A 25,064-nucleotide genomic window follows, 5' to 3' on the forward strand; every position below is an offset into this window, starting at 1 on the left:
CTTTTGTGTAGAGCACGTCAATAGCTACAACTTTTGTATATACGTCAATAATTAATTGGATATTTCCTTCTATACTTTTTAGCACGTATCTATTTATTATTAGCATTGTTCTTCCGACGTCTGATTTCTTTTTAATTATAGGAAATGCGTTTTTCTGAAGTACATCAACTTTTGGGATTGACTGTATACCTAATACATCCTTAAGCGTTCACTAAGGCTTATTGTAATATTAAATCTAATCACAAAATGCTGTGAATCAGGGTTTCATTTCTCGTTCACAGATTCGGATGAAATTCGCAGAGGAAATCGTGACACGAAATTCGTCGTCGTTTAATGCACTCTGAACTCGTAAATCGAACGAATGTACGGGTCGCATTTCTCGGTTGGTCGTCGAACCATTATTCCATAAAATTCATATCGCTGGCCATCGATTCGCGACGATTCGCAAACACGTGGGCCGCGGGAACGCGTCGTTACACAGCGCTCTATCGACGTTGTTTGCAGTTCGACCCGTTGCCGGCAAATATTAATTAAATTAATCAAATATCGTAGGATAAATAATGGCGCGGTTATTAATAGCCGTGCATGCGGCTACCGTGTGTTCCCAATGAAAATTTCCGTCCTCTCCCATTTATTAAATTCCCAGTCTCGGCTCGTCGAGAGATACATTGTTTATCTTGCTAGCGGCCTTGGCGTTTTCTTTTCCAACTGCCAAATTTGGTCGGAGCGGAATTCGAAAGTCCCACGCGATGTGCGAACAGCTCGGTCACTTCTGTCTCGCCAGCAATGCACAGACGTATCACATTTGTATTTTATAAACCCAATTTTAGAAATTAATCCAATTCTGCTGTGGGAACAGAATTTTCAGAACGGATACAATTAAGAATTTTTCAAATTTCGAATCATTAATCATAATAGGAAATAATCTGGTAATTGTTTCGTCGATAGAAATGGGCTCTATGTGATTTACAGAGAAAATATCCAGACTTGTACATAGCTGTAGGAAAGGGAAAAGCAGAATAATGTTTCATCGAATGGATGGTTATTATTGTTACCCTTAGTGCTCACAGAGGGAAGTTTCAATGATACTGGGAAAAAGACACGTGGCCCTTTAGGTCTAGCACCTTTCTCGTGGTGAATGCATCGATATATCGATTCGACCTCGTCACTCGCTACGTCCTCAACCGATCCTTTCAATACCTCATCAATCTATGCACTGTTTCTCAGAATTAAAACCGTACCAACGTATATTCTAACTTTTACAATAAATCATCTCTAAATAGCGAAATAAATTTATTTTTCATGTACTCACGTAGATCTCTTGAGTCATCAATTTCTTAAATATAAGACATTTTCAAGAAATTAGTCTAATGAACGAGTACTAGTGTATTCTGAAAGAGATAAAATTCAAAGCGCAGGTAAAGCGTTTCCCTAAGCAATTACAAGGTCCGCAAGTAAGAGGTCCAGGGATTTACTCGACCTTCGGACATAATTATTTCGCTCGTGAATGTTAGAAAACCAAGACCCGAGGACATATTACTCAACGAGCTCGTCTCGTAAAATTTAGCCCAATAAAGGTCTCTCGATGCCGATTTGAGTCCAGTTTCCTAGCCAAACCTGGACACGGACTTAGCCCCGAACGGGGTGAAAAGATTTCATCTAACACGATTCAGAGGTATCCAAACACAAAGAGAGATCAGAATTCCTCCAACATTTGTTTGGGCTGACCACTCGTCGCCCGCTATTGTCGACTAATGCAGCGACGTACGCGTTAACCAGGAGGATTCGCTTGGATTTGAATGATAATCGGACGGACGCGATTGATTTATGAATACAGAAATGGTCGGCTAGCTAGAGGAGATTAATCTTCATTACATGACATTATCCCCTCTGGACGCGTCTGGGCCCCTGCTAAAACCGTTCGAGATCCCCCCTGACCTTTATCCCACATCGAGGCCTAGATTTCCGAATCCGTTTACCGAAAAATTGTCAATCATTCCATGAAAAGTTTCACGATTATCAAAACATTGACGTGCAATGTTGTCAACGGATGATCGAAAGACTAATGGAATTATAGATTACATAAATTTGAGTTTCGGTAAGCATTTCGACAATTTTGTTCTTAAGCCAATTTCGTCCAACTCTTGCTCGGCCGATAATAACATCGTGGGAGGTGTTCATAATGAAAACCGTGTAATGCACGCGCCTACACCTTTTCGCGTCACGCTCGATTAACGGCCGTAAAAAGTAACTGTTACCTCTGGCAAAGTGTCTGTGACGAACGACTCTTTGTCCGATTGACAGTCCCCATTTTAGAAAAACGTCTCGTTAAGCGGACTCTCCGGATCTACCTGTCGGCCGACGATGCTCCGTTTTCGATTTACCGAGAGTTTGGAGGATAGTTCGTAGTTCAGAGATATGATCGCATATTTGTCCCTGAGTTATACCATTTCGATGGCTCGTTAGCGTGGCCGTTTCACGGCGAAAAAGCAGCGACGGGGAGACGTAAACGAGCAATTCCTATTCACAGCGACCGCGATGCGTAATCTACGATCGTCCGGTTGAATAATCTCGTAGCAACGGGATAACGAGCGAAACATCTTCGGAATACCTACTCGGGGATAATTGTCCGCTTTGGAAAGTTCTTTTCGGGTTCCTCTGCCCGTTGCTTTGTAGCTTCCGAGGTTTCTCCCCAAAGAGATCGTCCCAGATTCATTTTGCCCTTCGACCTCCACCTACTCGTAATACACACTGAGTCACGTAGCGATGAGATTCGTCGAGGATATCTCATTTGAGAGACCAACGCGGTCTCGACCAACTCGAAGAGACACATATGTATTTCGCCTTCCATTAGCTTCGTCTTTTTTTCATATTATGTTGAACAACATTTCCTCGTCCGTTTTCAAAATCAATTACCTGATTAAATGAAATATATAGGAAGTCCTGAAATTACGCAAGGTTATAAAGCATTGAAATGGCAATAATTTTGTTTACTGTAGATTCACTATAGTACTTCAAATTAGAGGCCAGTGGATGCACATGGGCGAATACTAATTGAACAATGTACGATTCCACGTACAAATAACTGGATCATACTTCAATAATCGCGCTACTACGGTTAAATAATTCATAGGACGTCGGATCGGTGGCAACGTTCGGTGGAACCTCGTGGAATCGAAGGCAAATGCCTTCGACTGGCCCGTATAACGAAGTTATTGACCGAGCTGACCTCGAGACCGCCGGTCATCCGTTTCATATTTCTTTCATGACTGCTTTAATACGAGCCTGCCGGACAGTGTCGCACAGAGAGACAGAGACAGAGAAAGAGGGAGAAAGAGGAGACTGCACTCCCAGAACATATACGCGTTCTCAAAAAGGAAAAGGAGTGCAAGACTCTTATTCCTCCTTCGGGGCGAAACTCTTCGAGGACTGAGATTCCAGGGAAAATCTACTCTGAGGAAGGATCGAGGTCGAGTCGATCGGCGAGCCCTTCGTGGCCGGATTGCCCTTATCGGGTAATTACGGCGGCGAAAGGAGAAGTGGAAAGGGACGATAAAGGTGACGCTGCACCTAGCCAAGCGGCATCTGCCCTAGGAAGGTTAAACAGCTGGTCGGAAAGAGGTAGGGCGAGGAACCGAAGAGAAAGAAACAGAGGGAGAGAGAGAAGAAAAATGCACTCGAGATGGAAAATAAATAAAGATGGAAGAGAAGAGTCTACTCTAGCGATGGTTCGTAGCCCGAAGTGCGGATAAAGAGAGAAATATGGCGGCGAGCTGAAGGGGAGAAAGAGATCGAGGGCGTTCTGGTCGGACAAAGAAGTAAAAGGGAGGAAGGGAGACCAGCGAAGGGAGGGCTGCATGGAAAGGGGCGATAAAGGCATGGAAAAGGAGCCGGCAACGCTGCCCGGTCGATAGAGGAGTGGGACCTGCGAAACCCGGCAACGTTGCGACCCGTCTGCTTTAATGCAGTGGCTCTCATTTCACTATCCTCGACCATCATCCCAATTTTACGCTCCGACAAACTTATAGAACTCTCTAACGATATCATTCTCATTTACTCTATCATCATAAACTATTACAAGAACGATAACTACAGACACGACAGTGATAGATTCAAATACGCTTGAAGAAACTGTTCTGAATCAATAGAGAACCCCTGGCTGGTGCAGGTTACGCGTCACCAATACCAACGCAGTTTCGTTAGTTTTGACTACGAATTTTTCTTTCCAATCTTCGTATTCGCGATATTTCGTAGATAGACGGACGAAATCCGTGTTTTTATCGACTGATCGATTTTACACCCGTTTCGACTATTCCCTCGGAACATCTGTTCGTTGTCACCCCTCGCATGGCCGGCCAATATCGCGATAAAACATTAATTTACCGGAAACCACCGGAGCATCGACCGAAACGTGTTTTTCTCTCTCTCTTTGATCTTCGATATTCTAATAAATAAGTAAGATTATACCTGCACCTCCTATCACAGTTGGCCATATCCAGTTCTCTAATCTATCGTTGCGATGCAATATATCAAATATGCAGAACATAAAATCAGACATGATTTCTTTTCTTTCAATTTATTCATCTCCTTCAAATCCTTCTAGATTCAAAATCAGTTTAGAAAACATGATTTCTTCAATAAATATTATATCGGGAAGTACGTAATTGGAAGGACGAGAGAAAAAGATGGTGACAATCTTGTTGAAAGCGGGTTTCACCCAGTGATCCGTTATTCCGTTTCGCTTGGCGCACGCACGCACACGGGGGCCAAATCGCACGTGACGTAAATTGGCAGCGACGAAGCTTTGATCGAACAGCCGCGAGAACCGCGTCACTGTGCACGTGCACCGCGGAGCAGATTTTGTTTGGTAATTTAATCTAACCCGTATTCCGCGATCGATGGAAATTAACGTGTAAATAAATCCGTAGGTACAACGCAGAAACGGCCGGGTAGGCGTAATACAAATAACGCCGTTGTACGCGACACGTGAAAATTCTACCTTCCCTTTTTTTATCCCGGAGAGTTTCTATTTTCGTCCGTTACAAAACAAGATAGAAGCGTAGGAAATGTTTTACAACTTGGGTAAATCTACAATAGAAACATACAAATCTATTTGTGCTCACTTTATTTTTGCTTGTATCGATTTAAAAGGTCGTGAACAATTTTTAATAAATGTCATCATTGAAGTCTTGCAATGGAGAAAATGAAAATAAAATGAGAATAAATGCTTTTGGGCTACAGGAGTTAAAAATTAGATTACCTACTATGTTTCCAAAGCCGTGGAATAAATGTAAACGAGGTAATGGAAGATCTTCCTGACATGGAAACAGCAACGCATTGTTTCTAAGTATAATTTCGGGCTCGAAATATTGAGCAATTGCCTCAATTACTGCGCGAGCAATCCTACCTAACAATGAATCGTTGATGGTAAATAATCGTTTCCTCGAGGATGCGAGGATCCTCCTCGCAAGCGAGCGAGCGTACAGGAAACGCGTAATTCCAAATAAGTTCCGCAGGTGCAGAAGACTGTGACGCGTAAAAACACGAGTTGCCGAGGAGCAGTCGTTCCATTGTACGAAACTGCGGCCACTAAATTTCTTCTCCAAGTTTGTTTTTCGAAGCTCGAGTAAAAATTATTTTTAGAAGAAACTTTCTTATTTTACATAAAACAACCGCGCTGATATAAATTTCCCGAGCTTTTTTAAAAAATTCATCAACTCGTATTTTTACTATAAAAGTAATTGTACTGACGGCGTTTTGGGAAAATATTTGAAACTGCGAATGGGTCGCCGTACCTTGGTTCCTACGGGTAACGGTACACGCGTAATCGAAAATAGCTTGATGACGTCAGTGATAAAGCGTAACGACAAGCCTTTCGCGACTCTCGGAGAGCACCGAGAGAAGGCCGCGGAACACCGTTCGATCTCTCGCATCGGCGCTTACTCAAAGTCAACGAGCTGATGTCGATAGAGAGAAAAGAAGCGTGTGCAACACCTGCGCACAATTTATATACAGGAATCGTACAGCTTTTAAACGTTCAGACATTCTCACGCTACCGCCGATCATTTTCTGTAATATTTCATGTTTTATCGCGATCCGGCGACGAGTTTGAACTTTCAGGAGGCGAGGAAAAACCGGGATCGCTTCGCGGAAAACGGTGCTCGTAAAAGGTATGTCTCGCAGCACGGTACCATTTTCAGATCCATCGATACATTTAAGAGGAATCGTGAAACATTTGCTTTTTAAATAATTTCCATTTCTAAATAGTCAGTTTTTAGTTTCGTTTTACACTGACATTTCGCGAAACTGACGAAACGCGATTGGCTCAATAACATTCTCTTTTCCATTTACCATCGGCGAATCGAAAAATCATTCGTCTTGCGTTAGCCTTTCAATGAATTTCTAATTACGAGATAATACGTTAATGCCTTCTGAGAAAGGTTGATGGACATCTATGGAAAGAATCCCGATCGAGTCACGGCTTATTAACGATTGCGACATGCAATAAATCTTGTTCTTTTACAAGCGACGTTTGCACAGCTGCTGTCGTTACATACCGATAACAATAGCTACAACATAAACCAGTGCGTGAAACCCGATCACCGAATTGCCAAACACCGAGTGCCGCGGCGCGCTGGTTTCACTGTCTGACCAACGCGTACCTGTTCCACTGCGTTCGTTCAACTATGTACCTGCCTATTTGATTTCCTATCAACTGTATAAGTAGACATCAAATTATACAATTTGCTTTCCATAATGCATTTACTTAGAACATAATGTAAATGTTCTCTTTTTGTTAACTGCACAGCAAAGTAACATGCATGTGGAGTTTTGCAGTATAATTATTTGGTTTCAAAACATATTTGTCTATTCATATTATATTCGTTCAAGTCTCTACGTGAGTAAACGAGAGCAATTGAGAAAATGTTGATTGGTCCTATTTTATTAGTCATGTACGCGGGGTTAGTTTTTCTCTCAATGTCCCTTTTATTCGCCGTTTATCCAGATAAAGCGTCGCACGGTTGAAGAGGGCGATAACGAGCACGTACAGTAGAACGTGTAGGACACGGAACACGGAAGGGGGATCGATAAACGCGCTTTCGTGAACGTTGCAATTTCCAACCGCGACGATAGCGAATCGCGGCTACGTCCAGCACGAAGGTGTCCCTGAAAAATTAGAATTTCCTACGGCTACCCTGCAACACCGCTGGAAAATTACGTTCCCGGACGAATAATATACTCGTGTCCTCATGAATCTTCCCGAGGGACTTTGTCTACTAGATAACCAGATAAAAATCTTACTGCAATAAATTACATGATATCGGTTTCAGTTAGTCGAGATTTGACATCTCACAATTTTTAGAATGCAATTTTCAATTTGCACCTTTGTAGTATTTCATTTACGTAACATACCTCTGTGTTTAACTTTTAAAGTAAGCTGAGAAGAAATAGGAAAAGATTTTTCAATATCGTGTATAAAATAAATTCAGTATTAAATATTTTATGTAACGACTGTAAAGTCGAAATTTTATTTTAGAGATTTCCATTTACCATCGGCGAATCGAAAAATCATTCGTCTTGCGTTAGCCTTTCAATGAATTTCTAATTACGAGATAATACGTTAATGCCTTCTGAGAAAGGTTGATGGACATCTATGGAAAGAATCCCGATCGAGTCACGGCTTATTAACGATTGCGACATGCAATAAATCTTGTTCTTTTACAAGCGACGTTTGCACAGCTGCTGTCGTTACATACCGATAACAATAGCTACAACATAAACCAGTGCGTGAAACCCGATCACCGAATTGCCAAACACCGAGTGCCGCGGCGCGCTGGTTTCACTGTCTGACCAACGCGTACCTGTTCCACTGCGTTCGTTCAACTATGTACCTGCCTATTTGATTTCCTATCAACTGTATAAGTAGACATCAAATTATACAATTTGCTTTCCATAATGCATTTACTTAGAACATAATGTAAATGTTCTCTTTTTGTTAACTGCACAGCAAAGTAACATGCATGTGGAGTTTTGCAGTATAATTATTTGGTTTCAAAACATATTTGTCTATTCATATTATATTCGTTCAAGTCTCTACGTGAGTAAACGAGAGCAATTGAGAAAATGTTGATTGGTCCTATTTTATTAGTCATGTACGCGGGGTTAGTTTTTCTCTCAATGTCCCTTTTATTCGCCGTTTATCCAGATAAAGCGTCGCACGGTTGAAGAGGGCGATAACGAGCACGTACAGTAGAACGTGTAGGACACGGAACACGGAAGGGGGATCGATAAACGCGCTTTCGTGAACGTTGCAATTTCCAACCGCGACGATAGCGAATCGCGGCTACGTCCAGCACGAAGGTGTCCCTGAAAAATTAGAATTTCCTACGGCTACCCTGCAACACCGCTGGAAAATTACGTTCCCGGACGAATAATATACTCGTGTCCTCATGAATCTTCCCGAGGGACTTTGTCTACTAGATAACCAGATAAAAATCTTACTGCAATAAATTACATGATATCGGTTTCAGTTAGTCGAGATTTGACATCTCACAATTTTTAGAATGCAATTTTCAATTTGCACCTTTGTAGTATTTCATTTACGTAACATACCTCTGTGTTTAACTTTTAAAGTAAGCTGAGAAGAAATAGGAAAAGATTTTCCAATATCGTGTATAAAATAAATTCAGTATTAAATATTTTATGTAACGACTGTAAAGTCGAAATTTTATTTTAGAGACGAACGATAAAATAGCACGGTTTTCCCGAAAAGAATTTTAAAGCAGGAATCGCGGTGGAAGAAATACGGGGATCGGATTTTATCAGGGGATTCATCGGACTCGGTGTGCTTTTCTTCGCCGCAGGACGGATGTAAAAACTTAAAAAGCATCGCTGATAGGTCGAAGCTTCAGGGAGCTTTTAAGCCAGCGACCGGTTGCCAGCTCAGCTGCCGAGCATGCTTTACCGTGAACGGTCAGCTAATTCATCGCTTCGCCCTACAATCTTTTCTACGGAATTCTCGGGAACTCGAACTTACTTCATTTAATTAAACTAACGGTTGTTTCACATGTTTCCGAGTAAAATTCGCAAGTTATTCATTATTTATTCAAACTTTTAAGACTCCTCTATAAAATTGTTTCTGTTTTATTTCTCTTGCGAACTGGAGAGAACATCGTAGAGTATTACGGATCGTATAAACTGTAATAGCGACTGAAATTTTCCGCGTTCAATATTCAGACAAAGGAAGTTTCGGGACAAGCTAATAAAAAGAAAGCAATAAAAGGAGTCGTCAATGTCGAGCGTAGCACGTGACCAACATTAATATTCGCGCACGGTTTCGGAAACGCAGGAATATTATTTTTCACAAGCGAGAGAGACACGGCTCGATTAATATTCCGGTCAGAATCGCACAAAGGACAAGTCGGGAAAGGATCACTCCACTTTTCAAGTCCGGTTGGAAAAGAAACTGGCAGGGTTCACTGGCCGCAGCAGCGGGAGGTCGTGGAACGGAGCGCAGCATGCGTCGTCGACGACGACTCAGTTTTTTGGCTTCGAATAACACCGCATGGGAGCATCGAATTTTCATCTCCGATGGGAATCGATTCGTTCGAGTTTGTCTCGTGAAAAATTCGCAGTAGTGCAAGTCAATCATTCCACCGACTTGCATCAATTTCTACTTACTTGTACAAGGTGAGTCAGTAAGAAATACCATATAAAACAACGTGTCATTTAATGATTTTATCAAAACACGTTGTGTAGGAATTCATTATATGATGCGATTCATCAAGTAAATGAATTTATCTCTGTATCTTAAATTAACATGAATTTTTATCAGGCTATCTAATGTGATCAATGATTAGTGGATAATTTGAAACGATACTTTTAACGAATGCACTCTGCATTTGCATACAAAATTGTAATAAAGAAATGGATGAACCTCATCGAATATGCACAAGATAATATTTACATAAAATTGATCAAAAGTTGTTATAAATGTACAAGAAGATGCGGAAGTAGGAAGCATAGAGGAACGGAACTGCAGCTAGAATTGATACGATTTCGATACAATTGCACAATAAAGAAATGAATCAACCGTTCCCTATCTTGTCTTGTCCCAGACTAGTATGAACGAATTGCGAGGCCAATGTAGAATGCAAATGGGTCAGAGAGTGTATCACATAGTTACACCGTTCGACGCAGGGGAATAATCACCTAGACTCCATACTGTATGCTAATCGGCAACTTTATTCTGCCATTGTGACAACACCTGTGCGGTATCGAGTTTCCGAGGTGACGACGAAATGTTTCTACGTCACCTTCAAAAACGGAGACAAGGGTGTGACCCGGAAACCGAAAGGGCTCACGTGAAGTAAGGGTGAAAGGTTAAAGTCCTGTCATCCACTCGTTTGAAAAGTATCAACGATTCATGGATTGATATTGGAGACAAAGATTTTGGTCTTAATAAGTTATGGAATTTCGGAGATGTTCTAATCATAATCTCGCGTCTCACGTAAAGCGCAGCTTTCATAATTCGTTTTAATTAAAATAAAATTTCATAATAAGCGTTCCTATTGACTGATAATGATTAAAGATAGAATACGATTTAAGTGAAAATTGCGTGAGGAAAGAAATAATAACAAGGGAAGATGCGAGTTGGCGGATAAAAAGAAAAAAGAAATACGTCGGCGAAACTGCATCTCGCCTTCACCCAGCTGCCTAGCCAATCAGAAACGACCTTCGTCGGTTTTGCTCTTCTGTCGGCGCCGCGGCGGGAGTATCGATCTTTCTCTTTCGTCGAACCGAACTGAAAAACCGTGCGAGACGTTGAAAAATTCCGGCGTCGGCAATCTCCGCGACGCGCGGGTCCGTCGAACCGTGAAAATGAATCGGGAAATCTCTCCGTGTCGTTCAACGTCGACTTTTCTATCTGACTACTCCCACCACTTCGTGATATCATCGCGGCGTGCAGCGTGAAATGTCGAACTGTCAAAACCTAATCTGGAAGGTCGGTTGAAGTTGGAAATAAATCTTAATTGTAGGTACTGAACGCAACATACTATGATTCATCACTAACGGAAGAAGAGCGACTCAACCAAAAATGCAATTTTTATTTAATTCATTCTATTCTTTATTTAGTTCATTCTATTCTTTATTTAATTCATTCTATTCTTTATTTAATTCATTCTACCGGACACAGAAAAATACTTTCGGCTCATAGATTCTAAAAATATTCTTAAGTAATTTCGGGGCGTAAGCTTTAATCGAGTATTTTAATAGGCAATAGTTCCGACGTTATTCTCGGAGCTCACCTTGTTTCCATACCAGGCGGAAAGTTGCCTCGTTGCAAGTTGTAAGGATAACCCGAGGATGGCTGGAACGGAGGACGTCTCCGAGGCGTTCGACGACGCTGATATCGGTAACGTTGACGGTGTTGAGGCAGCGGCAATTGGACCCTGTGTATCGCGTTTGGCAGCCTCCAGCAGAGGACATACGGTACCACCGTGCAATTAAGTTTCACCTGCAGCACTGGTAGCAACCGATACCCGAGCCCACGTGGATGGAAGGACGCTGATCGGTTATCCTCGATCGAGCCGTGCGCCAGGAGGCGAGCCTGGAGGACGTTGTAGTCGCGACAGCCAAGGTCACGGGGTAACATGTCACGAGGACATCCCTACCGGCCTTCGAACTACCGTTTTCTAATACGTCTTATCATCTTCGATTCCACTCTTCCAAACAGAAGATAGATACTGTTCCAAATTGCACACGTTGGTTGCGTTAGCCGACCTCTCACTTGCTATTCACTCTTCCTGTTTGTCTTTCCAGTACCCTAATCGATATCGATCGAAATTTAACGGTAACTGAACTTCACTGCTCTCTACTATTTAATCAGAACTCGAACTTCCTCTAATCAGTCTGTGCGGATCAAGGAACTTGGACCAAGCACTCTCGCGAGTCGATCCGACGATGAACAATCATCATCCGGAACAAGACTGGACGAAGAAGCATGTTGATATCTGGATCAGAATCGTCGCGAGGCTAAGCGGAGAGGGCGTCGAGATGGCCGGTCGGCGACACTCCCTTCGCGGTGGAACACGCCGGCCTTAGCATCGACTTGTGCGCGAGCGAAGCCGAGCGACCGGGCGCGAGACCGAACGAACCCAACGAACGAACGGACGTGGAACGAAAGCCGGGAGAGGAAGGAACGCAGCCCCGTAGGAGGATCCGCGTCGCTCCACGCCGCGCCGCGCCACGAATTTCAAACGAGCTGCGCGCGCGCACCTACCTACGTGCGCTTCTACGAAGAAGTTGCGCGCAAAAAGGAATCGGACACGTATCCTCATCAGAATTAATCGTTCAACTCTCTTCCTAATACGCGGGACATAGGTGAACTTACTTATAAACAAATAATAGACTCATCAGAATCTAGGAAACATTATGCACAGATTATATTATCATACACATGATAATTCGAGTGAACATTGTATAAGATTAATGAATTTCCAATGTCTTTCACGGTTTTGAAAAATCGTGAAAACATATCCATGTAGATACGAATTTATATAAGTACATTATAACACGATTTGAAATAATTTTTCTTTCAGTGAAACATATAGCGACCCCTTTGCTCTATCGGAGTAAATAATTTACAAGATTAATGAATTTCGTAAAAGCGTCGATTGTTAACTTACTAATGAGTCTGTTGTGGAATTTCAATCGGCGTTATCTCGGCATGTAGGTGAGCACCTGCCCGAGCGGACTGAAAATTTTATCGAAGGGTCGGGGAGAAAAGGGTGAATGGTCGCGTGGGTCGTTTACACCTGCCCCTCTCTTAGCCTGGCTACCCTGTAGGCATAAACGTATACAGGTGTAGGCTAATACCCGGTCACGAATCAGTGATCATCGTGACTGCATCGTAATGAAACGATTTACGAGCTCGTTTAGAAATTAAAAAGTTCATAAATTCAACAACCATTCGAGTCTTTCATTTCATTTTTTCCAATTTTACCATGTGATAAAATGCATTTCTAGTTGCTTAAAATACATTTATATAAACGATCGTAGAGATAGAAAAATGTACACGGGATTGTTACGATAATTCAATAAATAATTAAAATCCAATCGAAGGAAGAAATGCGATTCGAAATGGTGCGAAGAATCGAAGAAAGAAGCTGATAAATGTTACATGGTGATATCAAGGAATTGGGTCAGCATATCGAAGGTTTTGTTTGAGTTCCTTCGAAGGAGGTGGGCATACAGAGGCAGACTGAAAGTCGAGTCAGAGGGTGAAGTGCGTCCTTAAGAGGATGTCTCGGAGCTAGCTACGTCGGAGTCGATCGATCGGGTCTCGAAAGTATCGCAATCTCCCGGCCCGTTTATTACTGATAACAGAGACTATCGCGACGCTCCACTGCCGCATAATCACCCGTTACATCGTTGACTAATTGGTAGCGAGCGGATCGCAACTGCCAGATAACGCGAGATCTGAAAGCTTGACACGCGGAGAAGCGATTTTCAATTACCATGGATAGAAAATTGTGGACCCGGCTGCCACTAATTATAGGATATAGGCACCTGACCAAGCAATAAATAAATTTCCACCTCTCGTTAACGCGTGCACCGTTCGCTCTTCTTTTACCTCGATAATATGTATCAATTTTCGTTTAAAAATAACCGATTTTGTAGCGAGAAATAATTGCACTTTATCGAGACACGCTGAGATTTACTACACGTGGTTAATTGCCAGTGATCTAGAGCTTGGAAATAAAATAGTCTCTGATTCTTTGATGTCACACGATATCTCAGTTACAAGTTGTACGACGTCGTAACGCCTGTCATGTACATAATGATATTTTATGCTTGTACTTAAACCTGCCAGCACTGAGTGACAAGTTCTCCCTGTTCTAGTTCCCACATCAATATATAACCGAGAAGCAGATTTCTTTCTGTCTGCACCGTAAAGAGGGTTAAATATAGTGTCGCGTGTAATTATGTTACTGTCGTGAATGATAGTGTAAAGACGTCCTGTCAGTGGGCGATGGTAGTCCTCTTCGGAGGTCCTTCAACCCTCGAGTATGATCGACGTCCTGTACAATGACCGTTCGTTCCCAGACATTTTTTTCGACCAATAATTATAGCTCGATCTATAATTCAAAATTCGGGCTCAAATTCCAGGAGCGAGTTTGTTCGAAAAAAAGCGAACAGCTGCTGCGTTCGACTGGTCGTCCATGCAAAATCGAGGCATGCAACTACAAAGAACGTGGTGCACCGCCGGATTTGCATGCCCAACGCCAGCCTTCGCCGATACGTGATATCCTTACGAACAGGGTTCTGTTCTTCTCCCAGGGCGTCCCAACCCAACGTGTGGTAAACCAGCCGCGCGACGAGCCTCGACGAATACGAAAACGCGTTCCGACATGTCCGACGAATTTCGCACGCTAAGAACATTCAAAGTCTTCCTGGGAACAAATTTTCTTGCATTTCCATATCATGATACACACGGCAGTTGGTCTAATTATTGGAATCTACTAATTGCAACAAACATTCATTCGCTTGATAAAATATATTTTTGTGCATTCGTGGAGTAGAAAGAGATGTTTGTCGAAAACATGTAACGTAAATAATAGCGCACAATATTTGAACCATTAATTGTTTTTAGTCGCAGGGTACGCGACGGGATACTGATGTAACGCTATTAAAACAGCAAACAATAACCACGGTAAACACTCACACTCACACGAAATTGTCAGTGGTAGAAATAAAGAGAGAAAAGGGAAAGAGGGTAGAAAATTTCGAATCGGGGGTGCGTTCGACGCCGGCCCTGGGCGTTGCACGCGCCACAGCGTCCTCGTTCACCCAAGGGTAGCTCGGCTCGTCGAAACTACCCCTTCGCACGACCATTGGTCCCTGTGGTTCGCATGCGCGCCGCTCGAGAACCAACCCTATTGATCCGTCGACGCGGCGGTTCGCTCCTCTCCCCCGCGGCCGCGACAACCCCTACCCGTCAACGTCTCACCCTCACCCTTTGCGCTCCTTTTTTCTCTCGCCCCCTTTCTTCCGCGAGAACACTCGCATCGTACGCAAAATCCGGAGATGCGCGACGAGATTCACCGAGGCTCCTCTGCCCGTCCATCGTCGCCAACGCCTCCGAGCATTCGTTCATTGTCTCGGTTTCGAGCCAACGGAGAGGATGTCTAGCCTCGTTCAGCATCCTTTATCGACGAGAACAGTGAAGAATCTTCTCGGTGGACGATATCGGATATGCTGACCACCCACGCAACACGATTTCTAATAAGGATGTTTGCAAAGACTCGGTGAAATGTCAACGGGAATCGCGATTGCAGAACACCGTTCACCGTGTCGCAACTCGCTGGCTCGTCTCGAGCGAATCTTGATCAACACCGTGTTACAGAGAAAACTCAGGAAGGAAAGACGCTTTCAGATCGTAATTGCAGGTGCGATATCAATATCGAACATCGGACGGAAGCGCGAAACGAAGAAGGTGACCCGCGAGACAAACGGAAAGAAAAAGGAATGTCGAGTACAAGAATTTTCTCCTTTGAATCTTTCGCGCCCTCTCGTCGATCGTTTGAGACCGTTCTCTCTCATTCTCCCTTTAAACTGGCCGTCATTAAAGGCAAATGAAATCACAATTTTCTCCGCGGTGAGTTTCTTTCATCCCCCTCCTGTCCTCTTCTTCTGTAATTATTTCTGCTCCGCGAAGATCTAATTTCCACGGCTGGTAATATCGATTAAAGCGCGGGCACCAACTGAGTAAACGAACGAACGCGGAAAGAAAATCCTGGGAAACTCAGTTCCCTTTATTATTTTTGCCTCTGTCTTCAAAGAAAAGAGAAACGATATGGTCTTCGATATTCTGGGTTATGCAAATTTAAAATTAAAGAGCCTTTAAAGATTTTTGAATGCCACAGTTAGATTTTACTAGCGTTTCCTGCGCAAATTGCTTAATAAGTTGACCTAATAACCTTTAGAGTATTTTTAACTTCCACTACTACATGTACTTTAACTTCAATAATTAACTGTAACAGTCTATAATCGAAAGTCTCGCGACGAGAAAGGGCATTGTAAGCAGCACCTCTACTTCACGTTAAACTGGTGGATCTTATTATCGTTTCACCGAAGCAAACTCGATAGGATACGGAACTCGAAGAATCGGAGGGTCCGTCGAGGTAAGAAATGGTTTTTCCACTGAAACAAGAAGAGAAAGAGGACGAAGAATGTACAGAAGAGAGGAGGACAAGTCCAGGCAACGCGGTAGATTGAATATTTAAGAGGCACTCCGTTCGTGCGGAAAATCGAACGCTGTTCCTCCATTAAGGGGGCAAGCTACACCGGAAGAAAAATAACGAAGCCGAGAACGGAATTCCTACCGCACCAGCCTCTTTTCTCTTTCATCGGTAACGCTCGCCTCGAACTGTGCGCATTCGATGAACCTCAGGTAAACAGAAAATACATTGGCTAATTCGTACAGTCGTCCACCCTTATACAACGACTCACCCTTCTCTCAAAAATGTTAATATAATTACATGTAAATGTATACCGCAATCCATTATGACGAATTCTCGTTGCAAAGAAAAAATCAGTTTGGAATACAAGATATTCGAATCGATATCAAGTAGCAACGCAAATGCGAAGACGGAAACGGAATATCAAACGGGAAATAACGATAAATCAGGAACGGGAAAGGAAACAAGTTATAGCGGAATTAACTCGATTTCCCGACGGAAAGCGACGGTGTGTACGTTTGACGGGGATGCTTCTCGCGTCGAAGCCGCCGTCTTACGAAGTTCGGAGCCCCGCGACTCGAAAAGTTGTCGAAGAAGCAAACTTCGCACGGAACGGGGTTACGAAAATATTGGTTCAATGTATATGTATACATACGTGTATAGAGGATTGACGCGAGATACATATTGCATTAAGACGTTGAATCGGCGTTACGTAGTTTCCAGTTGCAACGAAGTTGTGCATTGTTAACGGGGTGAACTAAATTCTAGTCGATTCTGCATCACCCCATTATATTATCTTAGAATAAATAGAATCAACGTTGAAACTAGACATTTTTAATACAATTTAATAACCATTGGTTAACTCTCGTATGAAAATGATGCGAGAGGAGCGAAATTATAACAGGAAATGTTTTAAATTATTCGAAAGTCAGGTAATAATATGGAGCACGAGATTCGGTGGAACCAGTCTGTAGAATGAACTGTGCGAGCGTTGGCCGAGGCCGAAAATAAGCCACGGGGGATGAAAGGGACGGTGGCGGTGGCGGGCGAGCGGTGCACAAAGTGCTGGCAAGGGTGAGAATGGCTCTGGATGCAAAGTAGCTCGGTCTCTCTCTATCGTAATCTGCCGGCTTCGATATTTTCTCTCCCTTCTCTCGATATTCGCCCTCCGCATCGAAGCATTGTTTCCACGCTCGGTCTTCCTTTCTTCTCCTTTTTTTTGTTTTTTCACTCTCCTCCCTCGCCTTCCGGACACGTAAGAGAGGAGCGACGTCATTTTTCAAAGTGACGGACGGCTAGTCGGTATTTTTTTTTCATGGGAGAACCTAGACTGTGATCATCAGGGATAACGCCCGAAAAACAAGACCAGGTGGAAATGATCATTTACAGCAATGATGTTTTAATTTCTCAGAGAGAAGGAAACATTAAAAGGGGAAAGCGATGTATTCAAACTGAATGAACTGAATGCATCGTTATCTCTAGCACGGTAAAAGGAACATCGCGAGGGAAAAGGTTGGATGAATCCCAAGCTATATTCGAACCGATCAACCCTCAGTCATCCTGAGTGGTTGCGGGCTAACGAAAGAGAGTCATCCCTCTCGCGCGATGACTCGGCGCATTCTCATTTTCAGCCGAATAAATAGGGGCGTCTAAAACGCTTCCGCGTTGTCCTTGCTTTATCCTCGTGGATCGATGCGCGACAAGGGGTGCACCCGGCAAAAAAACTCGAGCGATTCCCGTTCATTAATATAAATGGCGGATCTCGGTGGAAGGAAACGAGAGCTCGGGAGGGTGGATGCTGAGGATCCTACGGAGAGGGTTTCGCGAGGGATCGTGGTTGCGTTTTTCACTCATCGATCCACGCTCAACGCGTGCAACACGCACGCGTAAAAATCGAGCCTCTCCTCTTTCGAAGCCGAGAGGGTCAGCCGAGTTCGTTAAGTATCGCGCACTTTGATCCGCGCGGTTTTTTCGTTATTACTGGAAGGGTTGCGAATTAGCAACCCTATCCATATCCTTAATTGCCTCGCGGTCTTTTAAAAATATCTCCATTGTGTAAGTTCCTTTTTCACTTTAAGGGATCATTCGGGAATGCGTTAAGTGTAATAAAAAAGTAAAATATTGTTTCGGTAAATCCTGATCTTATGAAAAAACGTTGGCACAACGTAGGTACACATTTAAATTGAGCATTTCTCCCGCGAGGAGATATAAAAATGTAAATTGAATTGTTCGAGCGGAATATAGGAAGTATACGACAGTTCGGAGTTAGAAGTAGTCCGCAGAATCTTCCTCTATAGAAACTGGAAAATACCACGAGTCGAATCGAAACAGTTATTCCCAGTTTTTTTTCTTCTATTTACCATGGGTAAACACGTACGTACATGAATAAACCGACGCGACGCAGGAGATAATCTTGCGAGACATCGACCACGGGAGTCTCTCGTTCCGCTTGCAAACCCGTTAGAGACCGACAGTTCGCGTCGCTAGAAAGATAATTCCAGCATCGCGCGTAATGATCTAGCTCGTCGCGTCGCTCGGTGTCAAAGGTGACCAAGGCAAAATTGATTCTTTGGAATCGACGAAAGTCTGAAAGTAGCGAGCCGCGATGCGGCGAAGAAAATTAATTCCGTCGATGAGTCTCTCAACAAACTTTCTTCCTGAATTTCTTATTCCGTGGGCCAAAGTTCTCTCGGGACCAGTTAATTGACACCGAAGCCAGTTCTTGTTCTGCGTCTGTTGTTAGACTAATTAAATTTACCATAATAATGCAGAAAGAGCTGTTGCAACTTTAGGGCGGAAAAAAATTAAAAATGAAAAACGGTGGTTCGGTGAAACCAAACAAAATAAAATTAGATCTGTTAGTACGCAGCTTGATTATTTTCAATTTATGAATAGTTTTAATCGTCGAGTTTCGAGAAGGCGACGTCTCGAATAAGCTAATCCGACGTAACGAGGTAAGAATAGAAAGTCGGTTCAGAGGGAAGGACCTTTCTTACCTAGAAAACTTTCCTCAAACTTTCTTATCAAAATGCAAATCTGCTGTCTCTTCAATTTTCCTTCTTCCTATCTTCTCGATCTTCCATATATTTATCAGTCTGTTTTTTTTGTTCAGTTTCAAGATTGGTACGATCTAACGCAAATAAAATGCCTATCGCAGAAAATTCATTTAATTCGCGATGGCTTTGAAATTTCAAATATGCGTGGAGCTGTCGAAAAATCGAACGATATAACGCCAGGCCCGTTGTATGCAAAAGAGGAGAAGCTAATAAAAATCGCGGCGACGAGGTATCGACGGGCCACACTAATGACCATTTACAATTTTACAACGTGCCATTTACAATTTAGATGAAGATCCATTGTCTGCACAACCCTTCTTCCGCCGGTTATGAAAAAGCCGGAGCACCCTCGACAAAACTACCCTTCCATCTCTCTCTCTTTCTCTCTCTGTCTCTCTCTCTCTCTTCGTACACACACCCCGTTGGCCATCGCCCACCCCTCGCTCGTCGGCTCTCCACCTCAGCCCGTCAGCTGTGATACTTTCATTTCGTGCATTCAGCAATTTCGCGCGACTCCAACCCAGACGGCCTAAGGCCTAGTTTCCGGGAACACTCGTTCTACAGGCCGTTTCAAAACTTCCAACAAGTTTTACAATTTTAATTGAAACAATACAATACTTATTTAATTGTTCTACAGAAATAATATTTATACCGAAGTACCCCTGCAATATCCTATAGACTCATTCTGCACATGCCCGGGCGGTGATCCGCAGGACGTATCCAACTAAATCTTAAGAATCCCCGGCGCGTGATCAGAATTCAGTATTCGACTGTCTGAACCCGAATGGCCACCGCAACTTCAGCGGTTAGCGGCACGTACTCAGTTATCGGTCCGTAAAAGAACAGCGAAATTGATCCAGATCAAAATTCGGAATTGAAATTTGCCGAAACGAGACTCGAAGATAAATTCTATCGTTCATAGATATTTACGGAGTGAAACACATGGTCGTGTGTAACGTTATAAATTAATAATGCATGCGACGCAACGGTCAACCGAGTGAGGAAGGAGGAAGAAAGAGAAGGACAGCCAGGCGAGCGGTAAATTCGTACCTGCGTCGAAGGAGGTGATTCATCCGCCAGTTTGCCGTGGATGATGAATGAAAATGTACATGCACTTAAGCGAAATATGCGCGGCGCGTATGCTCGATGGACGGTGAACGAACCCGTGAGAGCGGGCGGGAAAAATCGATACTTCATCAAACTCGCGAGCCGGCATCGCTATTTTGTACACGAAGCACGCGTCCGGCCTCTTAATTTGCCAAATTCGCGTCCGTTCGCCCGTTTCGGATACGTTCTCGTCGAAGAATCAAAATTGATACCGGGAGAAAGCCGAAGAGGAATTTAAAAAACAGAGGTAGAAATCGTTCATCGAGGCATTAACGGAGATAACCATAACGGGCGTTCGTCAGCTTAATTAGCTAATTGAAACTAGGAATAACGAGACGAGAAGAGCGGATCGGGTCGACTCGGCTAGCCGCTCGAACGACCGCGATACATGAAAAATTCAATCCCGAGACGCATTTGCTAATGATTCCGGCGCGATGCACGCCCATTGCCAATTCATCCTCGTTTTTTTTCAATTAGCTGATTGAAACGTATACGCGTAAGCGCGAGGTCAAGTAACCGAGCGAACGGTTTCCAGAAAAACCTGAATATGATTCTACATTCGAGTGAAAACGAAATGGTGCACGGAGCACATGAAGTTCTTGCGAGGTTCGAGTCGACCCAAGCCGAGATCAACAATTTTCGGCGAATAATCGCATGTGCACGACCCCTTAAGGGCACGAGGTTCGCGTGACACGAGCGGATCCGTCTGGAAGCGGCGAACACGCCTGTTACCGGCGCAGATAGGCCGCGGATAACTTTTCTTGGCCTCCGGCATGCCATGCTCCAGAGGAGGCCATCACTCGTCAAAAAAACCAGATGGACCGTCCATCCGAACTTGCGTTTGACGAATGTCCGAGTCGTTACTGGGATGGTTCGCTACTTAACACATGCGGGCAAGGTTAATAACATGAGTGAGGTCGGAGAAAGATACGTGCAACATTATTCCAAGATAGAAAGAAACAAGCATTGAAATTATAAAAAATGAAAGGGAGAGAAGAGGTCTGCGAACGAAAGTGAACGAAAGGGAGACCGAGCGAAATCTTTGTTCCGTGAAGGTGGCGTCGAACGGAGAGAGGAGAAGGCCCCGACGAAAGGATACGTCCAGCCTTGGAGCGAAAAAACGTAACGGTCATTCGCCCGCAAGGTGAAGAAAAGTTGGCCGTAGCCAGCCACTGACCGGAGCCAAGGAGACGCTCCGAGCGATCGCCGATTCCTGTCCACTTGGACGAGCCCCGAGAGAAACATAGACCGGTCTTTCTTATACCATCCAACCCTGATTCCTTCTTCACTTCTTGGCTTTCCTTTTCTTCGCGTTCCCTCGGACCGGTCCCGGAAAATTACTAACTTCTCGCGTCGAGCTAAATACATCCTTGCAAAATCAAACCACTTTCTAGCGAAAACAATATGCTTGTGAAATATGATTATGAACAGACTATGTATGTAACATTTCTTCTTTCTCCTCACTGTCCAATCATTAGATACTACGCGAAACTATCTCCGGTAGTCGTATTTTCTTAACAATGCGCTTTCACGCCTGTCCTCCACCGCCGGTTCTTACACTTGCAAGAACAAAAAGAAAGGAGGCGTGGGGCACCGAAACCCAACACCGAACTCGCTACCAGTAGTGTCCGGTACAAATAAATCTCGCAATTTGTGGACAGACACACCGCGGCTACGATTTCTCCGGACTGTTGCGTTACGAAAGAGGCCTCCGCGCGATAGTTCGGTCGATTTATCAGCCGGCCGATACCACGCCGGCTTTCTTTCGTGTAGCTACGCGACCGAGAACATTTGTTCGCGTCGCCGTATCGTTGTACCCGACCCGAAGAGTCTTAATATTCCTTAGCCGCGATCGTTTATCAGACTGCGAACGCGGTCGAACGACATTCCGTCCCGACAATACGATTCCTTCTCACTTTTTGCTACACGATTCTGGGATTCTGCCAATGTTAACTCTTTCATTCCGTAACCATATCCTTCTGTATATTAAATCTAATAGTATATAAGAAAAAATATCGTCCCGAGTTTAGTCAATGCATTCCATTTCAATGATAATTATCTGTTTAGAGTAACGTTTGGTAATGTTCTAAATTATCATTGATTCTTATAATGCTTCATTAGTTTGTCGTATGAAAACGGATTCGAATCTGAGAAACGACGGATTATTGGCGAGACGGAATTGATTCACCGCGGGGGTGAGTTCACGGTGTACATCCTGCCGCCTATAAATTTCAGTCGGTTCGTGGCACGAATATTCATGCTGGTTCGTTACCGAGGCTCCCGCGAAAGTCACAGGAATTCTCGGTGAAAGGTCACGGTCAATGGGTTTTCTGGTCCCGGGAATCAGCGGTTTATTAATAATCCGATCGATTTTGAGCGCGCCGAACAACAAACTTTACTTATTGTTTTAACTTCATCCATGAACAATTAATTGTTTCCTAAATAAAACGGTGTTCCCGGATACTTTTGCTTGTGAAACCGTATCGCGACGCGCAAGCGAAACACGAGGTCGGCGAACAATGTGCCCGTGAAGAAGAGAAGCGTAAACGTTAGAGGCGCGGAAATGAAAAAATACCACGACATCATTTCGTCAACTTCCGGGTAAAAAATGTCAAGGATACAGCAGCGGTGGAATTTTCATAAAGAGCCGCTTATTACGAACCGGGGCAAAGGAAATAAAAATTCCTCTTGTACTCGATTTCCTCCGTCTCCGTAATTAACCGGAGCGGCGATATCGAAGCCGCTTCGCATTTTCCACGCTGCGGCGAGGGTGCTTTAACTCTTTTTTTTTTCGAAATAAAAGAGGAAAATGGGACAAAAAAAGAACGCGAGAAGCGGCACCGAAAGGAGGCCACGAGTGTCGCGACGAGATGCGTTCCTGCTACGAGATATTTTTAGTGAGCATTTCTCCTCGTTGCATCGAATCGCTACGCGATCGAATTCTCTTTCAATTCGGCCAAAAAACTATCTCGAAAACGTGGCACGTGAATTTTCCAGGCTAAAACCATTTCCGCGGAAAGTGCGTTTATTACAATTGAAAATGTTCGTCTATTCTTCTTGGGATGATCAATACACACGTAGAAGATATACGTTTAAATATTTTAAAACCAGATTTCACTATCTTAATTCGACGCCAGAATAATCGCAAGGGGAGCTTAAAAGCAGATAAAGCGCATTCTTAAAACCATTTTTAACGCTACTATTCTGAGGCAGCTGCCACGTGAAATCTCTATACACGATAATCTATCGCGAATGGTCTCGAGTGTTATCTATATCATTGGAAAAAATCGAAGGGACGAGATACGGTGAACGTACGTTCGCCTACTAATTTTGCGTCACGGATCGGTGCTCGTAACACGCGCGGCAGGGTGGGTCGTGCGAATGACAATCGCACGATTTTTTTCTCTCCTCACCACGTGCGCCACCCTCCTCTATCTCGTCCCCATGGCTCTATGTAACAGGGCTGGAACGTAATCGAGTCTCGCACTCGTCTCGGCCCGCAATAATTTTGGGATTTAACACACAGCTGAGCGTCACATGGCTCGGAGAGGAACGAACGGAAAGAGGGTGGCGAGAGTGAAACGGAATCGTCAATGAGGAGGGTGATACGCTCCCCCAGGATGAAAGTTGGCCCCCCCCCTGGATTGGTTGCGCAACCCTATCCTCCTCCTCTTTTTCCTAAGTTCGCTCGGTATTAATAATTTAACGCGTTTAATTCCGCCTAAAGCCAAAGGCACGTTGTACTAGCTTAGAAATTTATGTCAAACTCCCCGGCGCGCTGGAACGAATCGTTTTAATGCGAAGGGTGAAAAGGTTCGTGACATCCTGTTTCTTTCTAAAACGAAGCTCGCAAATCGATTCGCTGTAAACGAGTTTGGATACGTTTAACGGAAATCGTTTATCTGACCGTTGCCGAAAGATTGGTTCAGGAAATTCGAGTTTGCTGGTTCCGGTGCCGCGTACCGGAAATGCAATCTAACGTGGTTGCCAATGGAAGAAGTCATGCGTACGCGTGCGTCAAGCGGGTCTCGTGAATTGGAAGCGCGTGCACAGGCAGGTCGATAACGGATGTGAGGCAACCGGGAAGACCTTGTAGCGCCATCCGAGTTCGAATTGCAGCGTTCGTGACTTCCTGTTCTGCTCTGTCGGTAAGGCAAGTAACTTCCGAAATTGCCTAAATCGCGAATTTTTAAAAAATACCGACACCGATCAATATAAATAAATATTAATCCGAATTCGTTTCCATTTCGGTGATCGTGACACTCTTATTGTTCTCATAAGACAGCAAACACTTTGATTGTATTCGAACAATGGAATTGCAAGCAATAGAGAAATATTGCAATTGTGTTTTAAATAAAAAGAAGCTGATGCAGTGTAATGCATTCGGTTCTTAAGAAAATGAAACGCTTCCATTTATAAAATGTTATTTGCAACTCTACGTTAACTGAACACGTAAGCAGCGTAATAAAATCGATGATCAGCTCGGTGCTGATAACTCCAACATCTACGTTACCTTCGACCGAGGAAGAGCCCCGCAATTTCACCTGAAGATATACTTGACGCTTACCTGTAACCGAAAACAAAAATCATGAGATTCCATATTTTATATTTATAATCAATGAATACTATCTTCAAAAATTGAGAAATCAGAAACATG

The 25,064-nt window shown here is 43.6% G+C and overlaps 1 protein-coding gene across 1 annotated transcript in view; it reads right to left on the reverse strand.

Moving 5' to 3' along the window:
- Positions 1–11,994, reverse strand: part of LOC108628601 (protein gustavus) — an 86,554-nt gene extending 74,560 nt beyond the window's left edge. Inside the window, exon 1 of the mRNA XM_018030639.2 lies at positions 11,310–11,994. Within this exon, the coding sequence (XP_017886128.1) occupies positions 11,310–11,656 (347 nt within the window). The 5' untranslated portion in view covers positions 11,657–11,994. The remainder of the gene's footprint in view (positions 1–11,309) is intronic.
- Positions 11,995–25,064: the final 13,070 nt, after the last annotated feature.

This window comes from Ceratina calcarata, unplaced genomic scaffold (assembly GCF_001652005.2).
Source record: "Ceratina calcarata isolate Rehan_Ccalc_2016 unplaced genomic scaffold, ASM165200v1 scaffold53, whole genome shotgun sequence".
Taxonomy (NCBI): domain Eukaryota; kingdom Metazoa; phylum Arthropoda; class Insecta; order Hymenoptera; family Apidae; genus Ceratina; species Ceratina calcarata.